Source organism: Chrysoperla carnea, chromosome 5, assembly GCF_905475395.1.
Source record: "Chrysoperla carnea chromosome 5, inChrCarn1.1, whole genome shotgun sequence".
NCBI lineage: Eukaryota > Metazoa > Arthropoda > Insecta > Neuroptera > Chrysopidae > Chrysoperla > Chrysoperla carnea.
The window spans coordinates 4,055,082-4,076,229 of record NC_058341.1 but is presented as its reverse complement, the minus strand read 5'-3'; the positions used below and the strand labels follow the sequence as shown (position 1 = coordinate 4,076,229).

The 21,148-nt window shown below is 30.2% G+C and overlaps 1 protein-coding gene across 2 annotated transcripts in view; it reads left to right on the top strand.

Moving 5' to 3' along the window:
* The first annotated feature begins 251 nt into the window (after positions 1-251).
* The window catches only part of LOC123301696, a 98,350-nt gene continuing 77,453 nt past the window's right edge, over positions 252-21,148 (top strand). The window contains exons 1-2 of one of the 2 annotated variants that reach the window (XM_044884552.1): positions 252-318; positions 636-937. In XM_044884552.1, the coding sequence (XP_044740487.1) occupies positions 827-937 (111 nt within the window). In that variant the 5' untranslated portion in view covers positions 252-318; positions 636-826. Of the gene's footprint in view, positions 319-635; positions 938-13,716; positions 14,230-21,148 lie in introns of those variants that run through there. The other variant, XM_044884553.1, reaches the window with a different exon arrangement.

Sequence of the window (21,148 nt, the reverse complement as noted above, 5' to 3'; positions counted from 1 at the left end):
TTTTTACGATTAATAGTTATTCATATTGGTTTGCCCTTGCGCCAAAAAAAAAATACTCAAGCAACAATATTCCACTCGAAATATACAATTTAATAAAATATCGTATCGTCTATCCTTGTTATTCCTGTAGGTTCAATCAATATATACATCTTTTGTTAAACACGCATTAAAGGGTTGTTTTAAAACATAAAACGAACAACCCCTGAACAAGCTAACTATTTCATTTTAGCATGTATACCTGTCTTTGTTACCAAATATGATGCCGGGCGACGCGCATTGCAGCTCTCAAAATGCACTCCCGTAATATCGTGGGATACTGTAAGTTCATACAGGCTACGCTCTTTTTTCTTAATTTAATTTTCTTCATTTTCATTAGTTTATTATAATTTTTCTGTGTTTTTCAAAAAAATTTTTTTTGAAAGGCCTTTGTTAAATAAATTTTCATAATAAAAAAAAAAAGTTTGAAGTGTTTTTGTGAAAATTTTCAAAAAAATTTTGTGTAAAAGTGAACTTTCCATCTCAGCGAAGTGTTTAATTTATTTTTCAAAGGCTTTTTTTTGGATTAGGTCCTTTTTTTTCATTTATAATATTTTGAAAAATGATGGTTTTTAATAAAATAAATTTTTGTCTAACAGAACCCCGAAGCGTGAGCGTGCACCTTGTGCGGTGCTCTCTAGTGCGGTTCAGCCGCATGTTGGGGGCCGAACAGGCAGTGGGCACATTATGCCCTGCTGCCTAAGAACTACTAAATTTTTTAATAAATAACAAAGTGGTCTTGTGTTAAATTCTTGTCAGTGTGAGTTCCCATAGAAAAAAAACATAGAAAATGGGAGCAACCGCAAGTAGGGATGCCGCAGATGATGATGGAGATGCTGATAGTGATATGCCAGCCAGTAAACTTTGTGGATCGGGCATAAATATTCGACATCGGTGTACGGTAAGTTAAATTTTAATTATGCAACCATTTATACTTTAATTTTGAAAAATTGCCTAAGTGAAGTAACTTTTGATTGTTAAGATAATTTCAAGGTTTTCTCGAAATCAGTTGAATCTGGTTTTTCTGATATAAATCAGGCGTTTTCGCCTCAAAAATTGTATGTTTTGAAGTGCCTAACATGATATTCGACAAGGAGATTGTCGATGATAATCGACAAATTTCATTCGACGATTTTTTCGCTTATTCTTCTAGAACTGACTAAGTGACCAATATCTCGAAAATTTAATTTCTAATATCTTAAAGCTTAAACCGTTTGCGACCAATATATTAATTGGCTTACAGAAGCAGCGGAAACCGATGCAAGTGAAGATCTGCAAATTGAAAATATGAGAAAATCTATCCACCAAATCTTTGGTCACCTCCAACCCATAGGTCACTTAAACCATGAGAAAGAAACCATTATGGTCATTTGAAAGTTTCTTAGATTTTCGCCAATCAATCTATTTTCACGTATAAAGAATTTTCTGATGCTGGGTTTCTATGTGAAATAGAATCAATTAGTTTTGCAGTCTAATTGGGGCTGAGTTGTTGAAGTGGAATTTAGATGACCCCAATAAACAGAGCAAAAAAAGGAGGTTCATAATGAAATTTATTGCGAACAATTTTTTCATGGTTGGAATATGTTCAGGAGTATCTCCCGAATGTAGTCCTTTCTGTCACCTTAAGGGGTACACCTTCAGAAAAAATCGAGAAAAATTTTTTGAAGCCAATTTTGATAAAACTTAGTTTGTAAGGTAATTTCGACCCAAAAATTACAAAAAACGTGTTCATTTTATGATTGGATGGATAGTTTCTGAAATATCAACCAAAATCGCATACGAATAGCGATTTTCTCCGAAATTACGCATCCAATCATGATATAAATGCGATTTTTGTGTTTTGTGGGTCAAAATTACTATATAAACTGAGTTTTATCAAAATTGGCTTCAAAAAATTTTTCTCGATTTTTTCGATTTTTTTTGAAGGGGTACCCCTTAAAAAAATTCGAAAAAATCGAAAAATTTTTGTTGTCTCCAATTTTGATAAAACTCAGTATATAAGGTAATTTTGACCCAAAAAGTTCAAAAATCGTGTTCATTTTATGATTGGATGGATAGTTTCTGAAATATCAACCAAAATCGCATACGAATAGCGATTTTCTCCGAAATTACGCATCCAATCATGATATAAATGCGATTTTTGTGTTTTGTGGGTCAAAATTACCATATAAACTGAGTTTTATTAAAATTGGCTTCAAAAAATTTTTCTCGATTTTTTCGATTTTTTTTGAAGGGGTACCCCTTAAAAAAATTTGAAAAAATCGAAAAATTTTTGTTGTCTCCAATTTCGATAAAACTCAGTATATAAGGTAATTTTGACCCAAAAAGTTCAAAAATCGTGTTCATGTTATGATTGGATGGATAGTTTCTGAAATATCAACCAAAATCGCATACGAACAGCGGTTTTCTCCGAAATTACGCATCCAATCATGATATAAATGCGTTTTTTTGTGTTTTGTGGGTCAAAATTACCATATAAACTGAGTTTTATCAAAATTGGCTTCAAAAAATTTTTCTCGATTTTTTCGATTTTTTTTTTTCTCAAGCAGGCGAAACGAGTGGGAACGAGCTTCTTCCGCCATCTTGAAAAAGACGTTTTATCAAATATTTCGTGAGCCGTGCATCGATCGTACAACAAAAACAGTAGGAACTATTTTTGTAAATAATAATATTTTCTATAACTTTTATTTGAAACTTTTTTCTGTAAAATGCATAGGAAAATGTTATTATCTACAAAAATGATAAGTACTATATTTGTCGTACGATTCATGGTTCACGAGATGTCGAACGATTCACTTGGGTTTACATTTGCGAGATACACCTGAACATTTCTGCAGTTAATTGCAAAAAGAAGTACACGATTATTGGCCCAACAAATTTTAGAACTTCTCCGTTCGTATTAGTAAAATAGAAATATTTACCAATAACTGAGAATATTATTGATTTGGCATCTAAATGTCATATCCATGGCTCCGGTTATCGTGTGCGCCACTTGAAATAACTTTTAGATAAAATCCATGTAGCAACAATAATTCAAATTACATTTTTGGATTGAATTACATAATTGTGTGAGGGTCATTTCTATAACATATTTATGGGTTTTGAGACGTGTATTGTTCACAAAATTATGATTTTTAACAATACGGACATAATTTTGAAAACACAGATGGTTTTCTAAACTGGTTTTTTTAATTTTATTTCAAAAAAGAAGGCACAAGTACTGATTTTACAAAAAATTATCCGGAAATCACTAAATAAAATAAAAAATATTCAACCAAAACCATAAAAGAAAAAAAATTACTGGATTGAAGTAACTCGTTTATACTTGGCTGTTAATTTTCTTATAACAAGAAAATATTCCTTGAGTCAACGATCTTAACACTTAATTCCAGAAGTATTTGACTGTCTAAAAATTAAAGTACAATAAAGGAAATATTTTCTTGAGCCAATTATTTACTTACTACCAAGTTAAGAACATATTTTCTTGCAATAAATATTTTTTTTAACCGTGTTGATCGATAATTTCAAATTATATCAAAAAGTATATCAGGGTTAATGGTGGCATTCCATTTTCTAAACTTAGGAAAAATTTGCTAGGGAAAAACGAAAATAACGTATTGATAAATTTGTTTTTACACCGTCGTTTCAATTTCTTGAATTTTGAGGAGCGAATATCACGAGAACTCTTGACAGGCTCGAATTTTAACAAGCGTAATTAATATCCCTTGAAAATTGGAAAATGATTCTCGAATTTTTACAGAAATTCAGATAATATTTCCACTAAGCATTATTACCACTTTTTTCCATTACGTGTATAAAATACATGAATAAAATAATTTTTCTTTTTTGTAAATTTACAAAGTCTTTTATTCCTAGATATTGTATGAAAATCTTTAAATAAATATTTCAAAGCTATTGAAATAATATTTAAATAAATAAATGGGCTGCCATGCACTGCCAATATTTATTATTCTTTTAGAATATAATAAATAATACATTATTTCAAATTTTAAATAATAATACATTTATTACTTTTTTTGAGGTTATGTAATACCAAAATATATTTTTAAAATCAATAAAATACCTATTAGATGCTAAATTAATTATTTCGATATGTACGAAAATTTATTAATAATTATTTAAATCAACAAATATTTCACACATTTTACAATTATTAATAAAAAAAATATGGTTATTTACATAATGTTAAATATTTTACTAAATGAGTAAACAAATCTAGAAAGTCGATTTTTATCTACTTTTAATCGTCTTATTGATTTTTCCGAAGATAATTTTATGATACATTAGTACTATTTGATCTCAAAATGAAATTCGAGTAGTAACAAGTGAAATTTACAAAATTTAAAAAAACCCCGAGAAATTTTTCAGATAAGGAACCCTAAACTCACATTTGAAACATATCTAAGAACAATCTCCATTAAATTACCTTCTTCAAACTGAACCGATTTTGAAGATCATCGCCTATTTTTTAGTTGTTCCGGTACGGAACCCTGAACTCTCACTTGAGACACAGCTAACAAAAACACTCCCCATTAAAATACCTTTGAAACGAAACAAAAATCATCCAAATCGGTTCATCCGTTTAGGCGTTACGATGCCACAGACAGACACATATAGCGATCATACTTATAACATCCCTTTTTTGGTTCAGAAAATACAAATTTTCGTGGAGTTCTAACTAGTTAAAAGTCTTGAAAATTCGATAAAAAATATATTATCTGCAATTTTCATGAGTATCAAACGTACTTTGATTGATTTTTACTCAATTTGGACGGAAAATGACATTTTTCCTTCCCCTAAAGGTTTCAAATCATTAATGTTTTTAATATTAAGTCTTAAGAGCAATAAGAAGAATTACAATTATTAGACAAGATAAAGCCAAAATGTCACTTCCAGAACTGATAGCTTTTTGTATACGTAGCTATCTAGGTTTTAATATAAACATCTATGTTGAATATGCCATAAATAAATAATATTATATGAGAGCTATACGTGATAGTCCCATGATTCATTAGTATATGTTTATAAAAGGGGATATTTTCCTTGGAAACAGGAAAATAAAACCCTTTTAATATTGAAAACAATCAACCTCTTTTACGTTATAATGAAAATCATGTATAAGTACAGGATATTTGCAAATTATTGATAGAATTAAGTTAATAATGGTATAAACAGATTTATAAAGAGTTTCCACTTGAACGATAGAGATAAAAAATGGCTTGAATATAATTGTTTGAGATAATTGTTTGTATATTATATTTTCTATTTTTTAGAACCACTTTGTGATTTTACTATACTTTTTTTAGGATTCAGTACCATGTAATTATTTTCAACCAAGTAACCTTTTTTTTTGAAAAATTTGTAGGTAGCTTCAACTAGTAATCTTGTGAAACATTCTCGAAAAACGTAAAAAAATTCTAGAAGATACTTTCAAAACTTTCGAAATATTTTTTATTTCGAAGCCAAATAAATGGCACCATAATTGTGTCGGTTTTTTAGACTCTAATAATTTATTAAGAAAAAATAACGCAAGCACAGATATTCAACACTTTCTATACAGGATATTTCTATAATTAACTCAGTTTATTTATTTCTCGAAATCGATTTTTTAATTGATAGTTTGATCAATCAAATTCACGAATATTTTACGAAACCGTTTAGAGTGTTACACATTCTCACACTTGGTCGAATGTAATAACAAATTTTTTTTTTTTATAATAAAGAAAAAAACATTAAAGCTTTTTACCATGTGAGCTTATTTTGATGTCGGTTGATATTTTTACGGCGAGCGGAGCTTGGTAAGTATTGATTTGTTCAACAACATCTAGACTATTAAATATTGTGGTAGGCTTTTCGATTATCCTTTCTTATAACATTCTAACCTACTCTTACACACACGTGATCATCCCTCATATATGTATGCTATGTTACCACTCTTAGGCCATCTAATTCACCCACACTCCCACCACTTCTACTGTAAAAAGTTGGGGAGGGTGGGGGGGGGGTACATGGGTTGTTAAAATAGAAAATAATTACAATAAATAATATTGTATGTATTTAAATTAAAAGTAATCAACTTTGCAAATATATAAAGTTTATTTATTCGTCCACCGTATAGACTTATGTGTTATGACTATTGCCTATATTTCTATATTTAATGTTTAACTATTAGACCGTAAGGTAGTGACATATTTGGGTGCGTCATTTTATTGGTTCTGTATTGGAGAGTAAAAATATTTCAGTTTAGATTAAAATGAAGAAGAAAAGAAAACTGTTGGGATAATGGAAAATTGATATAATTTTTTTTTTGATGCGTTCATCCTTGTGATTCTTTCTCGGACCAACTTGAAATTTTCAGAGAATATACTTAAATATATGCACATTCCTGAAATGCAAAAATACATGCATAATTGCAATCCCTCTTGAATTCCAGAAACCGTGGCTCTACTTTATTTTAGAATATAAAAAATCTGTATATATAAAAATAAATTGCTGTGCGTTAGTCTCGCTTAAACTCAAAAACGGCTGGACCGATTTTCAAAATTTTTTGTTTGTTTTGTTCGCTATAGTTCAGGGATGGCTTAGAAAACTTATTACTGTGTGTCCGAAACAGTAATGAATCGTAATTGAAATGAAAAGGCAATTTCGGAATAATTAGATTCAATGCGGAATAATTTCAGAGACTGAACGGAATGAAAATGTTGGCTCTACAGTCAGATTCATAAAATATCTCGAAAATTACTCATTCAATAGTCAAATAAACACGATTTTTGTAATTTTCGGGTCAAAATTACCTTATAAACTTAGTTTTATCGAAATCGGAAACAAAAACTTTTTTTACACTTTTTGCAATTTGTAAAAATCGAAAAAATTATAAAAAATTCAAAAAAACACAATTTTTGTAATTTTTGGTTGGGTTGGGTTGGGTTGGGTTGGGTTAGGTTGGGTTAGGTTGGGTTAGGTTGGGTTAGGTTGGGTTAGGTTGGGTTAGGTTGGGTTAGGTTGGGTTAGGTTGGGTTAGGTTGGGTTAGGCTGAGTTGGGTTGGGTTGGGTTGGGTTTGGTTGGGTTGGGTTGGGAGTGGGTGGTGGTGGTGGTGGTGGTGTTGGTGTTGGTGTTGGTGTTGGTGGTGGTGGTGGTGGTGGTGGTGGTGGTGGTGGTGGTGGTGGTGGTGGTGGTGGTGTTGGTGGTGGTGGTGTTGGTGTTGGTGGTGGTGGTGTTGGTGGTGGTGGTGTTGGTGGTGGTGGTGGTGGTGGTGGTGGGTGTAGGTGTGGGTGGTGGGTGTGGGTGTGGGTGTGGGTGTGGGTGTGGGTGTGGGTGTGGGTGTGGGTGTGGGTTGGGTTAGGCTGGGTTAGGTTGGGTTAGGCTGGGTTAGGCTGGGTTGGGTTGGGTAAGGTTGGGTTGCGTTGGGTTGGGTTGGGTTGGGTTGAGTTTGGGTGTGGGTGTGGATGTGGATTTTTTTCTCAATTTTATTGATCTGTATATATAAAAATAAACTGCTGTGCGTTAGTCTTGCTAAAACTCAAAAACGGCTGGACCGATTTTCAAAATTTTTTTTTTGTTTTGTTCGCTATGGTTCAGGGATGGTTTAGAAAAAAAAAACTAAACAGAGCTGATATTAGAGTCATCGTAGAGTTACTCACAGGGCATGATAACCTGAACAAGTTCCAACATCAGATTGGAAAAGACGAATTATTTTTCATAAACATTGGTTTGGCTGTTGATTTAGGGGCTTGCTCCAGGACTGCCAGATGGAATAATTGGATACAAAAAGGGAATAATTTTGTAATTCTCTGTATTCAGCTTCAGAATACAGCTGAATACAGCCGGGTCAGCTATATTCAGGAATTATAAAAAAGTATAATTGTGCAATTTTCTATTCTCCAACAAGTTATGTCAAAAAAGCTTATTATGATTGGGCAACCTAAGAAATACTTTTACACAAATTTTCAACCAATTTCAAAAAATTTATATTGGTTTTAAGGACTCTAAAAAGAACTTTAAATGAATATCGATTAAGTAATTTTGATGAGTGTCATGGGACCAATGCCCTGTATTCGTTTTATAAAAACGTGACAAATATTTAGTAAAACTGACATGAATATTGCGTGTGTGTTCCTTAATTTGAATTGAATATTTTATTTTTATATATAAAAATTCTGACTAACACAATCAATTCTGGTTTACATTTTTATAGACCGGTAGTTAGATCTAAAAATGGACTTAGACTCCGATCCTGACGCAACTCATATAAATTTATGTTTTCAAAAATAAAAATTCTAACCTATTTCGATAATTTTAATTCAAGTGAACCTCGAAATATAATGATTTAAGGTTTTTGGAACTCTGTTGAGACTTGACAAAATAAAATAGTCTTAATGAGGCCGTGGTGTTGTGGTTACAGTGCCCGCTTCTCATGCGGGAGGTCACCAGATCAAAATAAAAACACATAAATTATAGGTGAAAACATCGGAATTTCACTGAACTTTTTCGTTTTTTGAGTTGACAGTACATTTTTTTCTTACGAATCTACAAAAACAAGTATGACGACAACACTTTATTTTGACATTTCTATATCCCCGCCATGATGGATTTGACCCATGCAATTACCTCAGATATTGGTTGGCACGCTTAAAATCATTTGACACTCAGTCTATGTGACTTAAAAGTCTAAGGTTGTGTTAGTATCAGAATCCTGAACCATTTTTGGGGATAAATACCGGTCTAAAAGTATTATCGGTGATATAATGTTGTATTGTACATTAGTGAATAAAATTTATAATTAAACATGATTGTATATTTTCCTAGAATTTTCTATGTATTCGATAAGATATTATTATTATTATATAAATGGGAAGGTATGTCTAGAATGATTTTTTATAATAATAATAAAAATACAATTAATTGTAATTGTTATTGGAAATAGGTAATCATATAATCAGTGATTATCTGTCTGTTGGGATTGTGTAATTCGTATAGCAATCACAATCGTTATAGTTTGTATTTTTTCAAGAAAAATAGCAAATAATAATCAATGACTCGAGAGTAACAGCATTTAGTTTTAGCGTGAAAATCTCCGTGGGACGTGATATCTCAAAAATTATAAATTTTATAACTATAAGAGTATCAATAGCATAGTAATCGGTGGAATAATAAGCAAAGTATTGTGTTTAGTCCAAAATTTGTATTCATCGAATTTATTTGAACGCACAATCCTACTATCTACATATTTCAAGATACGCGTCATTCTTTGAAAGATTTATCCCAGTATTTTTTCCCCCAAGGTGGAAGCAGCCTTGGAATCCGTAATTCAAGAAAGAACGATGTAATCAATAAGAAAAATATGAGTAAAGCTAATACATGTTAAACGATTGATAATGATTTCAAAAGAAAAAGTTTATAAAATTGATTTCTATGTTCAATCTACAAGAAAAATGATATATTCAATAAAAATAAGGTATAAAAATACGTGATATTTTTGAGTGTCGCCACGCCGGTTGCTGACTGCCTGCCTGCCTCACTAAAAAGTTGAGTTTGAATGGTTATAATAATACATAATACCTAACATAGTAATTTAGTAGGTCATTTTAGGTATGAGGAAAAACTTGCTGGCGCCTTTTAACTCTGCCAATGCAAGTTCAGTTGGAATGGAACGAGGTCTTCTCACTGACAAACATGACACAAAAATGTACAATATTTTATTGATACTATTAAAGGAAGCACAAACTTCAATTTATCGGTTTTGTTTTTGTTTTTATTTAAATTTTAAATCAAGGTCAAATTTAATCTTCCTTTTATCACAGTCCTGATTTTGAGTGAAATCAAGTGCGGATGCAGAGACGGTGCATCGGAAAAATTGTCTCACATCCTTTTTTTAAAAAAAATCTCAAAAACCGCTCACTTAATCGTAAAATGAACCCGATTTTTGTATTTTCTGGATCAAAATTACCCTATACACCAAGTTTTATTGAATTCCGAAAGTAATTTTTTTTTGTGATTTTCTCGATTTTTTCAAAGGGGTACCCCTTAAGAAAAGTACAAGAAATCGAGAAAAATTTTTTATCACCGATTTGGATAAAAATCAATTTCTAGGGTAGTTTTGATCCATAAAACTCAAAAATCGGGTCCGTTTAACGATTAGGAAAGTAGTTTTTGATATATCGACAAAATTGTATACAAAGGACATATCTATTTCTGTGAATACCTCATGAACTCATATTTTGTTTGATCCTCCCCCCCTCCACTCCTGGTTTGCCTGACGTATGTTATGAATGACCCCTAGACTGTAGCAGATAAGTGATTACGATATTAAATGAAATCTTCGTGCTTAAAATAAAACATGGTACAATAAATTTTAATAACAAAAAAAGGACTTTTGAATCCCTAAAGGACAATTTTTTTCAGAAGAAAAAAAGCACGCATGTTATAATAACATTTAAATAGCTCGCTAGTGCTTTTTTTTAAATAAATATAATAATAAATCACATGAAGAAGACGGTTGACATTGACCTTTATAAAATTTTATTGTTACTACATAGTTTATTAATACTGTTAATAGTTTGTAGTCGTTTCATAATTATATTTATTCGCTTTACCCCACACTACGCTGTGTTCAAACATTATAGCAAAATAGTTTCAAGAGTTCAATCAATAGTATGGGATAAGTGGGAGAATGGGTAAAGCCGTCTAATCTATAGGTGTTATTATATCATATTATACAACTTCACATTTAGCAAGTTATGTAAATATACGATTAAAATACTTCAAAAGATGAGAAAGTATGAGTAATCAAATCAGTAATTAAATTTAAAACTTTAAAATCAATACTTCTCTTAAAATTTTGATAATATAAAGGTAATAGCAGATCTGGTCATGGGTTGTTACAATTAAAAGCCACAATTAATTTTAAAATTAGGGTGCAGTCGTGGTACTCCCTTTACTTATATACAATTCTATTAACTTACTTTTCTAAAGCTGTATTATACATAAGTAATTTATAAAATATTTAACGTTTATAAATTTTTGTTCGTTTGACAGCTAACAGAATAGTAATAAATCTGGTTAGTGACAAGTAGGTGAACATATAGTGGTTTCCGTGGATATGGCACACACACAGCATATGTCACATGCTTACGTGACGATTTCTACCAGTTTGGTCACCATGAAAAGCTCCGTTAAGGAACTTCGTTCCAAAAATATAAACAAAACCAGAAAGCTTTTGGTTAATAGATTTTAATAAAAATTATTTACGATAATTTTAGCCCAAAAATAGTGAAAATTTTATTGATTTGATCTTAAATTGAGTCCTGTGGTTATTTTAGAACCGTGAAAATGTTTGACAAGGTTAAAATTTGAGTCTGGAAATTGTATCTCGATGAATATAACAATTTTTCTAAAATCAGAAAGGTATTGGTCTGACCTTTAAGGATCATACCTACAGTTTGTTTACTTTTTTCATTAAAAACATGTTGCATACACTTTTTTTTTAATAAAAAAAAAAGAGTAAAACATTGCAGATCAGTCAATTTAAAACTGTTCAATTAACTGAGAAGTAATTGCATTTGCAATAAACTATTTATTTCACAATACTATCTAACATTAACTAACTATCACCAACGAAACACGAATACAGTTTTAAAAAAGAAAGAAGCTCAAGCTAAAATGAAATACTGAACAAATAAATAAGTTAGGCAACGTTTATTACATAACAGACATATACCATGCATAACCTATAAAAATTAAAAACTTAAAACACTAGTAAAGAGAAGGTAACATGAATTCAACGCAATCCAACGATTGCTGTTGATGTTCCAGAATTGTAAAATGCATGCACAAATGTACTACAATGATGTTAACAGAGACAGACCCATCATCCATCCACATGGATACAGGTATTTTATTATACAGACATTATTTTATGTGCACTGATTATGAAGAATGAAGAGTAGCGTAATTTGCTTATTGAGAAAAAAAAAAAGAAAAGAATGGAAAATGAAAAACAAAAGATATTCTATCATCAGAATATTATAATATTATGACGTCATCAAATATAGTTTTGTAAATGCGGTGCAGACTTACAAAATTATAATGTGATGGAGTGTGAGAGAGACTTTGTATTATATATACACTATTTTTTAGGGTTCAGTAGCAGTTGATTCTTGAATTTTCATTGTGTACTACATACGTGTCCAAAGAGATTATCTATATAGAGGGAGTATTCGAGGTAATTCATGTTCCAAAATTAGGAAGAGATACAAAGGAAGTTTCGGTAGAGTTATCTCTGTCATACGTTCTATAATCACCACCCAGTGGAACAAAGTTAGCTATTCAGAGGCTGCCTCTTTCTCAAATTGGCACAACTTTTCAACACAGAAAGTATATGTATCGCACCGTCTAGTATTACATGTCTATGTATGTGTCAAAGTAAGATTGTAATTTCCGTTAGTTTGTAAACTAGTAAAATTGTAAATTTAGCTTTCTCAGACCAAAGATCTTACGGTGATAGTGTTTTTCACTCAACCTAAATTCTTCATCGCTACCAGGCACAGATGAATCTTTATCTTACTTTTTATCTTGCCACACAGTTTCGAATTTTGGTTCAGGAGCTATCAATTTCATGAAGCTTACTTAAATTTAAAATAAGATGAATTAACAACACCAATTTCCACGATTTTTGAGTCAAAATTACTTCAATAGTTGTTTAAATGTTTAAATTTCAATTTTTAAATGTTTATTAAACTTCAAGATTTTTTTGCATGGTAGATAAAACTCTACCAATTATTTTTGGGGGCTTTGGGTGTGGCAAATTTCTTAGTCTAATATTCGCACCTTTTGTATTTACCACATTCTCACATAATTGCTACGGTCAGGCATGAGGTTGGCATCAAATAACAACGACAGTAGGAAATTATAAAATGGGTGGACATTTTAATCTATTTTGGCTACTAGCTCGTTTTATAGTTAACTAATGAAAAAATAACATAAGCAAAAGTTGCAGAGTTTGATGGGGGATATGATGTTCTGACATCAGATTGGACCTAATTGTCTAGGTTACTTTGATAGTCAATAGACCTTTTCATCGTTTTGACAGTTGTCAAAAACTATTCAACCTAAGAAAGTTAAATATATTTTATCTTTTTCAAGCAGCACCTTTTGACAAGGATATAAGATATAAGATATGTCTTTACTTGATTGAAAACAACCGGAAACAAAAAAGGATCATTTTGTAAATGAAAAGCCCTATTAGGATCCTATAAGGTAATAGATGGAATAACACTTAAAATTAGAAAGTTAAAAAAATGTCAATATTGCTTTCGTTTTTGAATCTGTACGTTGCGTAAACGAAAATTTCATTTTATCGTTCAGTCATGAGTTTCACGAGAAAAATAAAGATGAATCTTTAATATTGAGTGCAGAAAATATATATTTTAAAAGCCTTACTTGCCAACGAAAATCACTTTCGTATTGTATCGTTTTCATATGATTGCTGACAGAAATATGATATGTATAGATATCGTACTAAGTATTCTCTACCCAAAATGTATTCCTACGGAACCATTATGGCATCATCCTACACACAAAACTTCGCTTACCATAATAAAATAAAAATGCCTTGACCAGTTTTTATAATACAAACCATATCGTACTCAGTTAGTCGAAAAGTGACTTTCGGCGTGTGTACATTATCTCTGTTCAAAATAAGTAAACAAACGATATCTTGTGAACCCCCCAGCGAAGAAAAACAGTGCCGTGAAGTGCTCCCCAGTTCCAGTGAGGAAATAAAATCACGTTTCATTTAAATGTATTATCGATATGTTGGGTTTGTCACTAATAACAACAGTACGACATTATCATAATAATATTTACCAATTATCATCAACAATTGATGAAAATTATCACGAGAAAAGTGATCATCGATATTTATATGCTGTGGATAAACCAAGTTTAATTCAAAATAAAACCTATAACGTTAATTAACCTACAAAAAAACAAACACCCTTAAGTGAATACTTTACGTTATTGAAATAAAAAGAGTACAGTTCTTTTCATAAGTGATAAAAAGTTTATAATAAAAAAGTGCCAAAAACAAAATCGTAATCATGTCTCGAATGTCGTTAAGTAAAACATCACTCCGTAGTTCGATGTCGAATCCTCGAATTCGTAAAATTAGTAGGGTATGTATTTTTTTTAACCTAACTTTTTTGTTATTTATTTTGATAAATCAATAATCAGCTGTCGATTGTAGGAAATAAATTTTTATCAAAACTTTTTGTTTATTTAATTTTTTTTTGTGTATAAAATTTGTTTATCTTTTCTGTTGTTGGGTTGTTTATATTTTGATTTCAAGGTTTTTTTGGTTTTGAAAAGTGAAAGGATTATTGAATTTTTTTTAATTGCGAAAATGATATTTTTTATTATAATTCTAACCTCGAATAAATTGTATATATATATTTTGAAAATTTTATCAATGAAAAATGTTGTAATTTAACCTAATTTTTCTAGAAGGAAATTATTATGAAAACGTGACATTTAAGTTTTAAATTGCATTAGGAAAAAAACTATAGACTTGTAAGTTTAAGTGTGTAGCTTTTTATTGTCTTTTAATTGCAAATCATAGACTTATAAAATGTTAAACATCTATAGACCTAAAAATCGCATAATAGACCTAAAAATTCTCGTTCCGTTAAAACTGAGGCTGCATATTTTTCAAGTTATGCCTATTCTCAATACCATGATTGAGAGAATTATCAGAAACCATGCATCCAATCGTAGAATGGGTGCGTTTTTTGAATTTTTGGGGTCAAAATTACCCTACCAACAGCGTTTCATTAAATTCCGGAGCAAATTTGTTTTTGGAAATTTTTGGATTTATTCTAAGGGGTACCCCTTAAGAAAAATTCAAAAAATGGAGAAAAATTTACTGATTCCAATTTCGATAAATCTCAGTAAATAAGGTAATTTTGACACAAAAAGTACAAAAAATGGGTTTATTTGTTGATTGGGTACATAGCTTGTGAAATATCGCCAAAAATCTGATACGAAGGGAAGTTTCTCGGATCGATTTAATTAAATTCCTTAGAAAATACTCAAGTGAACTAGATTTTCATGACATTTGGGTATTAATTATTAAATTTTTTCCGAGATTTTTTCCAATTTTTCAAGTTTACCGATTAAGTCACAAAATATAGCGGGTTGAATAGTAAAGTGTATATACAGTTCTAAAAACTACATACCGTGTCGTAAATGATTTGCCGTTTTACTTTTGTTTAAATTAAAATTTATAAATAGTATCTCATAAACATGTGTGTTCTTTTATAGCGTAGCATCTAACTTCACATTGGTGCAAGTTCGTACCACAGCAAACAGATATTTTTATTGTTTATTATTACATCTGGGGCCAGGGACCCAGCATGTTTTTAAATGGACAGAAACTATGAATATTTATTGAGAACGATAGTCAAATTCAAAGTAGTAAACAAACCCCCCGAAGAAAGAAAACACAAATTTTCAATCACCTTATTCAGTTTGAATGACTGGAAGTGTAAAAAAAGAACGAAAGGTGTCGTGGGACATCCGGTAGAAACTATGTTCCTTTCGTTATAAATTATGTATTATTGAATAACAAGCACAATGGAGGAATGGTAATGAAATTGAATTAAATAAATTTTTTTTAAATTTTATATCAAACGCCATCTATGAACAGTAATTAAAAGTTACCAAAGGTCAGAATCACTTAGCTAATAGTTAATTGTACAGCTTTGTTTTTACATAGATGCCGTATTTTCTATTGAAGAATGTTTTAGTTTCCAAAGTTACAGTGTTATCTTACACATTTTTTTGATTTTGCCCTTTCAGCACACAAACAAATCAGAACAAAAAATTATGTTTCGATATAAAAAGAAGATGAAGGTTCTGGGTAATTGGCAGCCCCAATAGAAAGTTCTTAGATGCTATCTGAACTTAGATGGAAACGAACTTTTAAACGCTCTATCCCAATTTGGAGAGGCTATGGAGCAAGGCTCTCCAAATTGGTTCACCCGTTTAGGAGCTTCAGACAGAAACACAGATACATACGGGGTACAAAATGATTTTTACATTTTTCTGAAAGCCTCAACAGCCTTTTAAATTTCCAACCGTTATGAAATGAATATCAAATATTATGCCTGCCTGGCTCTAGACTTAAATTAATGAAAAATCTATTTTAAAAACAAAATAATATATCTGTTGCAGAGTACTTAGAAACTTTGAACAAATGACTCAAAAGATGCGCACACGGAATCTATCTCGCCATTTTATTACCTTGATACCAATTTGTTTAAACTATTTCACACACTAAACTAAAAAACTACTTGTAATCTAGAATAAACAAAAAGTTTATTGGTGTTTATTTGGCAACATCGTATCGGATTATTGTGGCAATGCGGTTTTTTTACTCTCATATATACATTCATTTGAATCATAATAAAAATACAATTATTTAGTGTGGAAATTTTTTCATTTGGCAGCATATCAAAATTTTCATTATTAAAGAAAAAAAAGAAATTTTTCTCTTTGTATTTTAATATTTGGAAACAAAAAGAAAAAAAATTTTTTTTGGAATTATTTTGTAAGTCTATGATGCCTATTTTGGTATAGGTACAGGGAGTCTGGAAATATTCGAGAGAATTGGACAGTATCGGTACAAGAAATTGACATTTCAAGATAAATGATAAACTATTTATTATCTTATCCAAGAATAAGGTATTCTTTTCGAAATGAAAAACAGTCTCCTAGAAAAATTCAAGAAAATAAAGCGATTCAAATCTCCAATTTTGATATACCGTTCTTTTTATCCAGTTCAGATTCTGTTTTGACGAGGGATTAAAAAATATTTTCAATTGACAAGACCATTTCCGGTGTCTGTCCGTCCGTAAACACGATAAGTACAAAATAAAAAGAGATATCAAGCTGCAATTTTTATAGTTTGCTTAGGACGTAAAAAGTGAGGTCGTTAATGAGAAAATCTAGGTCAAGGTCTTGGGTCCGTAAGACTCATCTTGGAAACCGTTAGAGATAGAACAAAAGTTTAAATGTAAAAAATGTTTCTTCTAATAAACAACTTTTGTTGGAAACATTTTTTCGTAAACACCACTGTTTACTCTTGAGGGCGCAAATTAGGTTAAAAACATTATATAGTATGCATATACGGGTATTGTATATATTTTAAATTTATACGTTACATATATTATGTATGTGTTTGTTTATTACTATATCCACTGAGAAAGTGAGAAGAAAGATACTCTTATTATTTTGTGTGTGTAAGAATGGCTAAATTTCTTTTACTGACATGACGCTAAAGTTATATTTTCCGTAATTGAATTTTACATATTTTTGTAGTCGAAGATTTGCTAATGCTAAAACCGTGTTAATACACAGTCCAAATACATAACGATTAAAATTAATGAATTTCATTGTAATTTTAGTGATTTACATAAAGTTGACGATTTTTATGCATATTTCATTAATTTAATCAGAACAAGAACTTTGCTCACTTTTAATGTTGAATCATAATTATTTTGACATATATAAAATAAATTTCTTTGTTCTCAAAAAATACGAAAAAAAATGTATATTGAGTTTATCAAACAAAGCCATTGTAATAATTTACCAACGACAAAAAAATAAATTTGTAATTTATGAATTTATTGATCTTAGTAATATGAAAAATTTGATGAGTTTATAAAATGACGTGATGTTTTGTTTCAATTTCCGTATTTTTTGTTAAAATTATCAAACCGGAAAAGATAGGGAAAACAGAAGTGGATTAAGAAATTTTTCGCCTACATATTGCCCCCAAAATATTATATTGTAAATCTTTTACATTTTTTTTTGTATTAAATTTTAATGAAAATCGTTTTCTATTTGTGAAGGTAGTTTTGATTTCGATGAGGTTGCTATTTCGAGACCGGAATAGAACAAATTGTTCTTTTCTGTTGTAAATTTTGCGATTTCACGGTTAATTTACGATAAATAAAACGTATTCTTGTTTAATTTCTATCAAATTATGCAATTTCACGGTTAATTTGCATTTTTTATTATATTTGCTAAGACAAAATTGTCATGCCAATTTCAAAGAATTTACTAAATAATCAATTTTATAGTTGGGATTTCCGGAAAATTGATTTGTAAAAGTGTCGATTTTCATGGAATCAATTTAAGTTTTATACAAAATTCTGTTTAAAATGTTTTAGAAGTGTGTTTCTCAAAGTGAACGATATAACATGCTTTGGAGGTGCTGAAAAAATCATTGATTCTCGAAGTGGATGGTAGACTAAAATTCCTTGTTTTAGGTTGTTTCAGAATAAAAGAGAAGTCACAAACTTAGAAGGGAAGTATATATGTGGGTTGTGAAAAAATGAGAATATAAGAAAATGTTATAAAGAGTTTAGGAACTTACCAGAAATTTCTGAGAACAGCTTATCAAGTGGATAATATCTGAAAAAGAAAAAATTTGAAGTTAATATTTTGAGTCATTTTGAAAAATATGACAAACAGGTCATAATCCTGATGTCGAATTGACTATTTTACTCATAAAAATGTAAAACTATAGACTTGATACTTGATATTATAAGCAATCAAAGATTTCAAAAGTTGCCCATCCGATTTTAGCAAAACAAAGTTTTATATGTAATCTCTATAGCGATACCCACGTATGATTTCATTAGTGGATATTTTCCTCTTTGCTTAAAGTGGGTATCTTCAACTTCAAATAATGAGTCTGACCGGCTGGGTTCATATATACATATATAACAATCCCTCTTTGTTTTATACATAAGAACGTCCGTAAGAACTCTTAATATAAATGGCTAACGATATGGTTTACAAACAGTATATATGGAGGTGATGTGAGAATTTTTGAGATATTTCAAACAAATATAAAATTAATTATTTTATATTGAATAAAATTGATAAATTAATATTATTTGTTATAAATATATAAAATTTTTTCAATGCATGATGTGAAGATGAAAAACGTCAACTAATTAATCTGATGACGTCTGCTCTTTATTATCAGCAGAACAAAAAAAAACACAGCGTGTAATGTCTTGTTGACACGTTCAGAGTTACGGTATTTATTTTGCATGATAATTCAAATCCTAAAGTATTCAGAGCACATTTTTTATATTGCTTGGATTTTATTTTTCATTGAAATGCAGTTACACTGTTGTGAATAAAATTCAAGGTTAGTGGTGTTACTTAATCTTTAAAATCGTGGATGGGTTATCAGACGAATTCGTGTCTCAACCTAGTGACAGACTGTTTAACTGTGTTTTACTTCCTTGAAAACCAGTTTTTGGATAATGCACTGTTAAGGTTAGTCCGAAAAATGAGTCGGGAAGCTAACAGCCAAACAATTATTTATAGCCTACTTTGATATTTCAAATTGGATCTTAACGCAGTTTATAAGAGGGTACCTGGGGTAAATAAAGCCCAGAGACTAATGAGGACCACATTTTAAATTCCGTAGTAAAATAATGTCATCACTCTTCACTCTTTACGTACACAACCGATGATTGTGTAGGGAGAGGGGGATTTTACGGGCAGATCTCAGATATTTTATAAATCTACTAATTAAAAATTAAAACTTTATCATAAAAAGTCGTTGCCACTCGGAAAAAGTGTGTTATCTTATTAATTTGAATTTTATGAAGTTAACAAGCCGACAAACAATTTTACTTGCAAAAAATAAAAAACTTTTTAGTTCATTAATCAAATCAAAAAGATTATTATTTCAATATTTTAATGATAAATAAATGATTTTTTTCTTTCCAAATGTTGGATAAGCTCTCTGTTTTCGCACTGTTATCTTACTACAACTCGCCTTTACTCGTCTGTTGTCTCGTATTTTCTTTGATTGGGGTACAAAAAAAAAACGCTTTTTTAGCGAAGTCGGTCAAGGCGTGCCACGGTAAGAATATGGCGTTTACTACAATACTCGTATAGTATAGAGACAGATACTATAGTATCAATGTTAGCAGTAGAGAATAGGACAGGACTATCCACCAGAAGTATTGTGCGTATCGCCAACCAGTACAGACCTGGCATCCATACTGCATTGTCTCGTCCGCCATAGCTATTAGCAAATCAGTATGGCGTTCACATGAATAACGACATAGTGATATCCACAAAAATTTCTTACCATGATTTTTATCCGATTTCATGCTACTTCGCGAGAGTTTAAAGGAGGCTTTAAACACTCCAGCACTCACTTGGTCTGTGCTTCTAAATCCATTAACGAATGCAATTTAAAAATTTCTACCTCTTGTTGCACATTACACTATTTTTTACAAACATATTTTTAAAGATCAATAAAATATTTTATATTAATAATTAATAATTATTTTATTTGCAATATCTCTAATTATATTGCACCATTCACCAATGTCAGTTGGCAGGGGGCATATCTCATTGATTTACAAAAAAAAAAAAATATTATTTTAAATTTTCCATAATTTTGTTTATTAAATAAATATTATTTTTATATTTATATAATATATCATTAATTTTAATAATACAATTTATTAAAATCGCGTGATTTTAATTTAATTCATTTTTTAGTATTGTTTTTTGTAAATATGTGGCTTCCCTATGATTTTACTATTTCAGTTTTAAGTTTTTAATGAATTTCATTCAATCCATTCAAATGTCTGAAAGTTGTTAATTCGTTACTGATTCTCGGACTATTCGTACAGATTTTCTACGAAAAATTCGAACTAAACTTTTCCAAAAACTAAATATTTGAAAAAATATATAAGTTTTTTAATTTAGAAAAATATTAAGATAGGTAATGGTTTTATTGTTGAAGGTCAAAAAGGTCATTTAGCTGATAAAAAATGATTTATGTGATTTTAAATGTTGGTAAATAAAGTATTTATTAATTCAAATATAATTTATTGTTAAGTCGAAGCTGCGTAATCTAAGACAATTTTCTTAAATGAAACCAAAGTTAACTATACTTTAAGTTATTTTACCGAGGCCAACACAGTTTAATTTAAGTAGTTAGATCATACTAAAAATGTGGTTATTTTTCAGTAAATTTTTTAAAATCCCTAT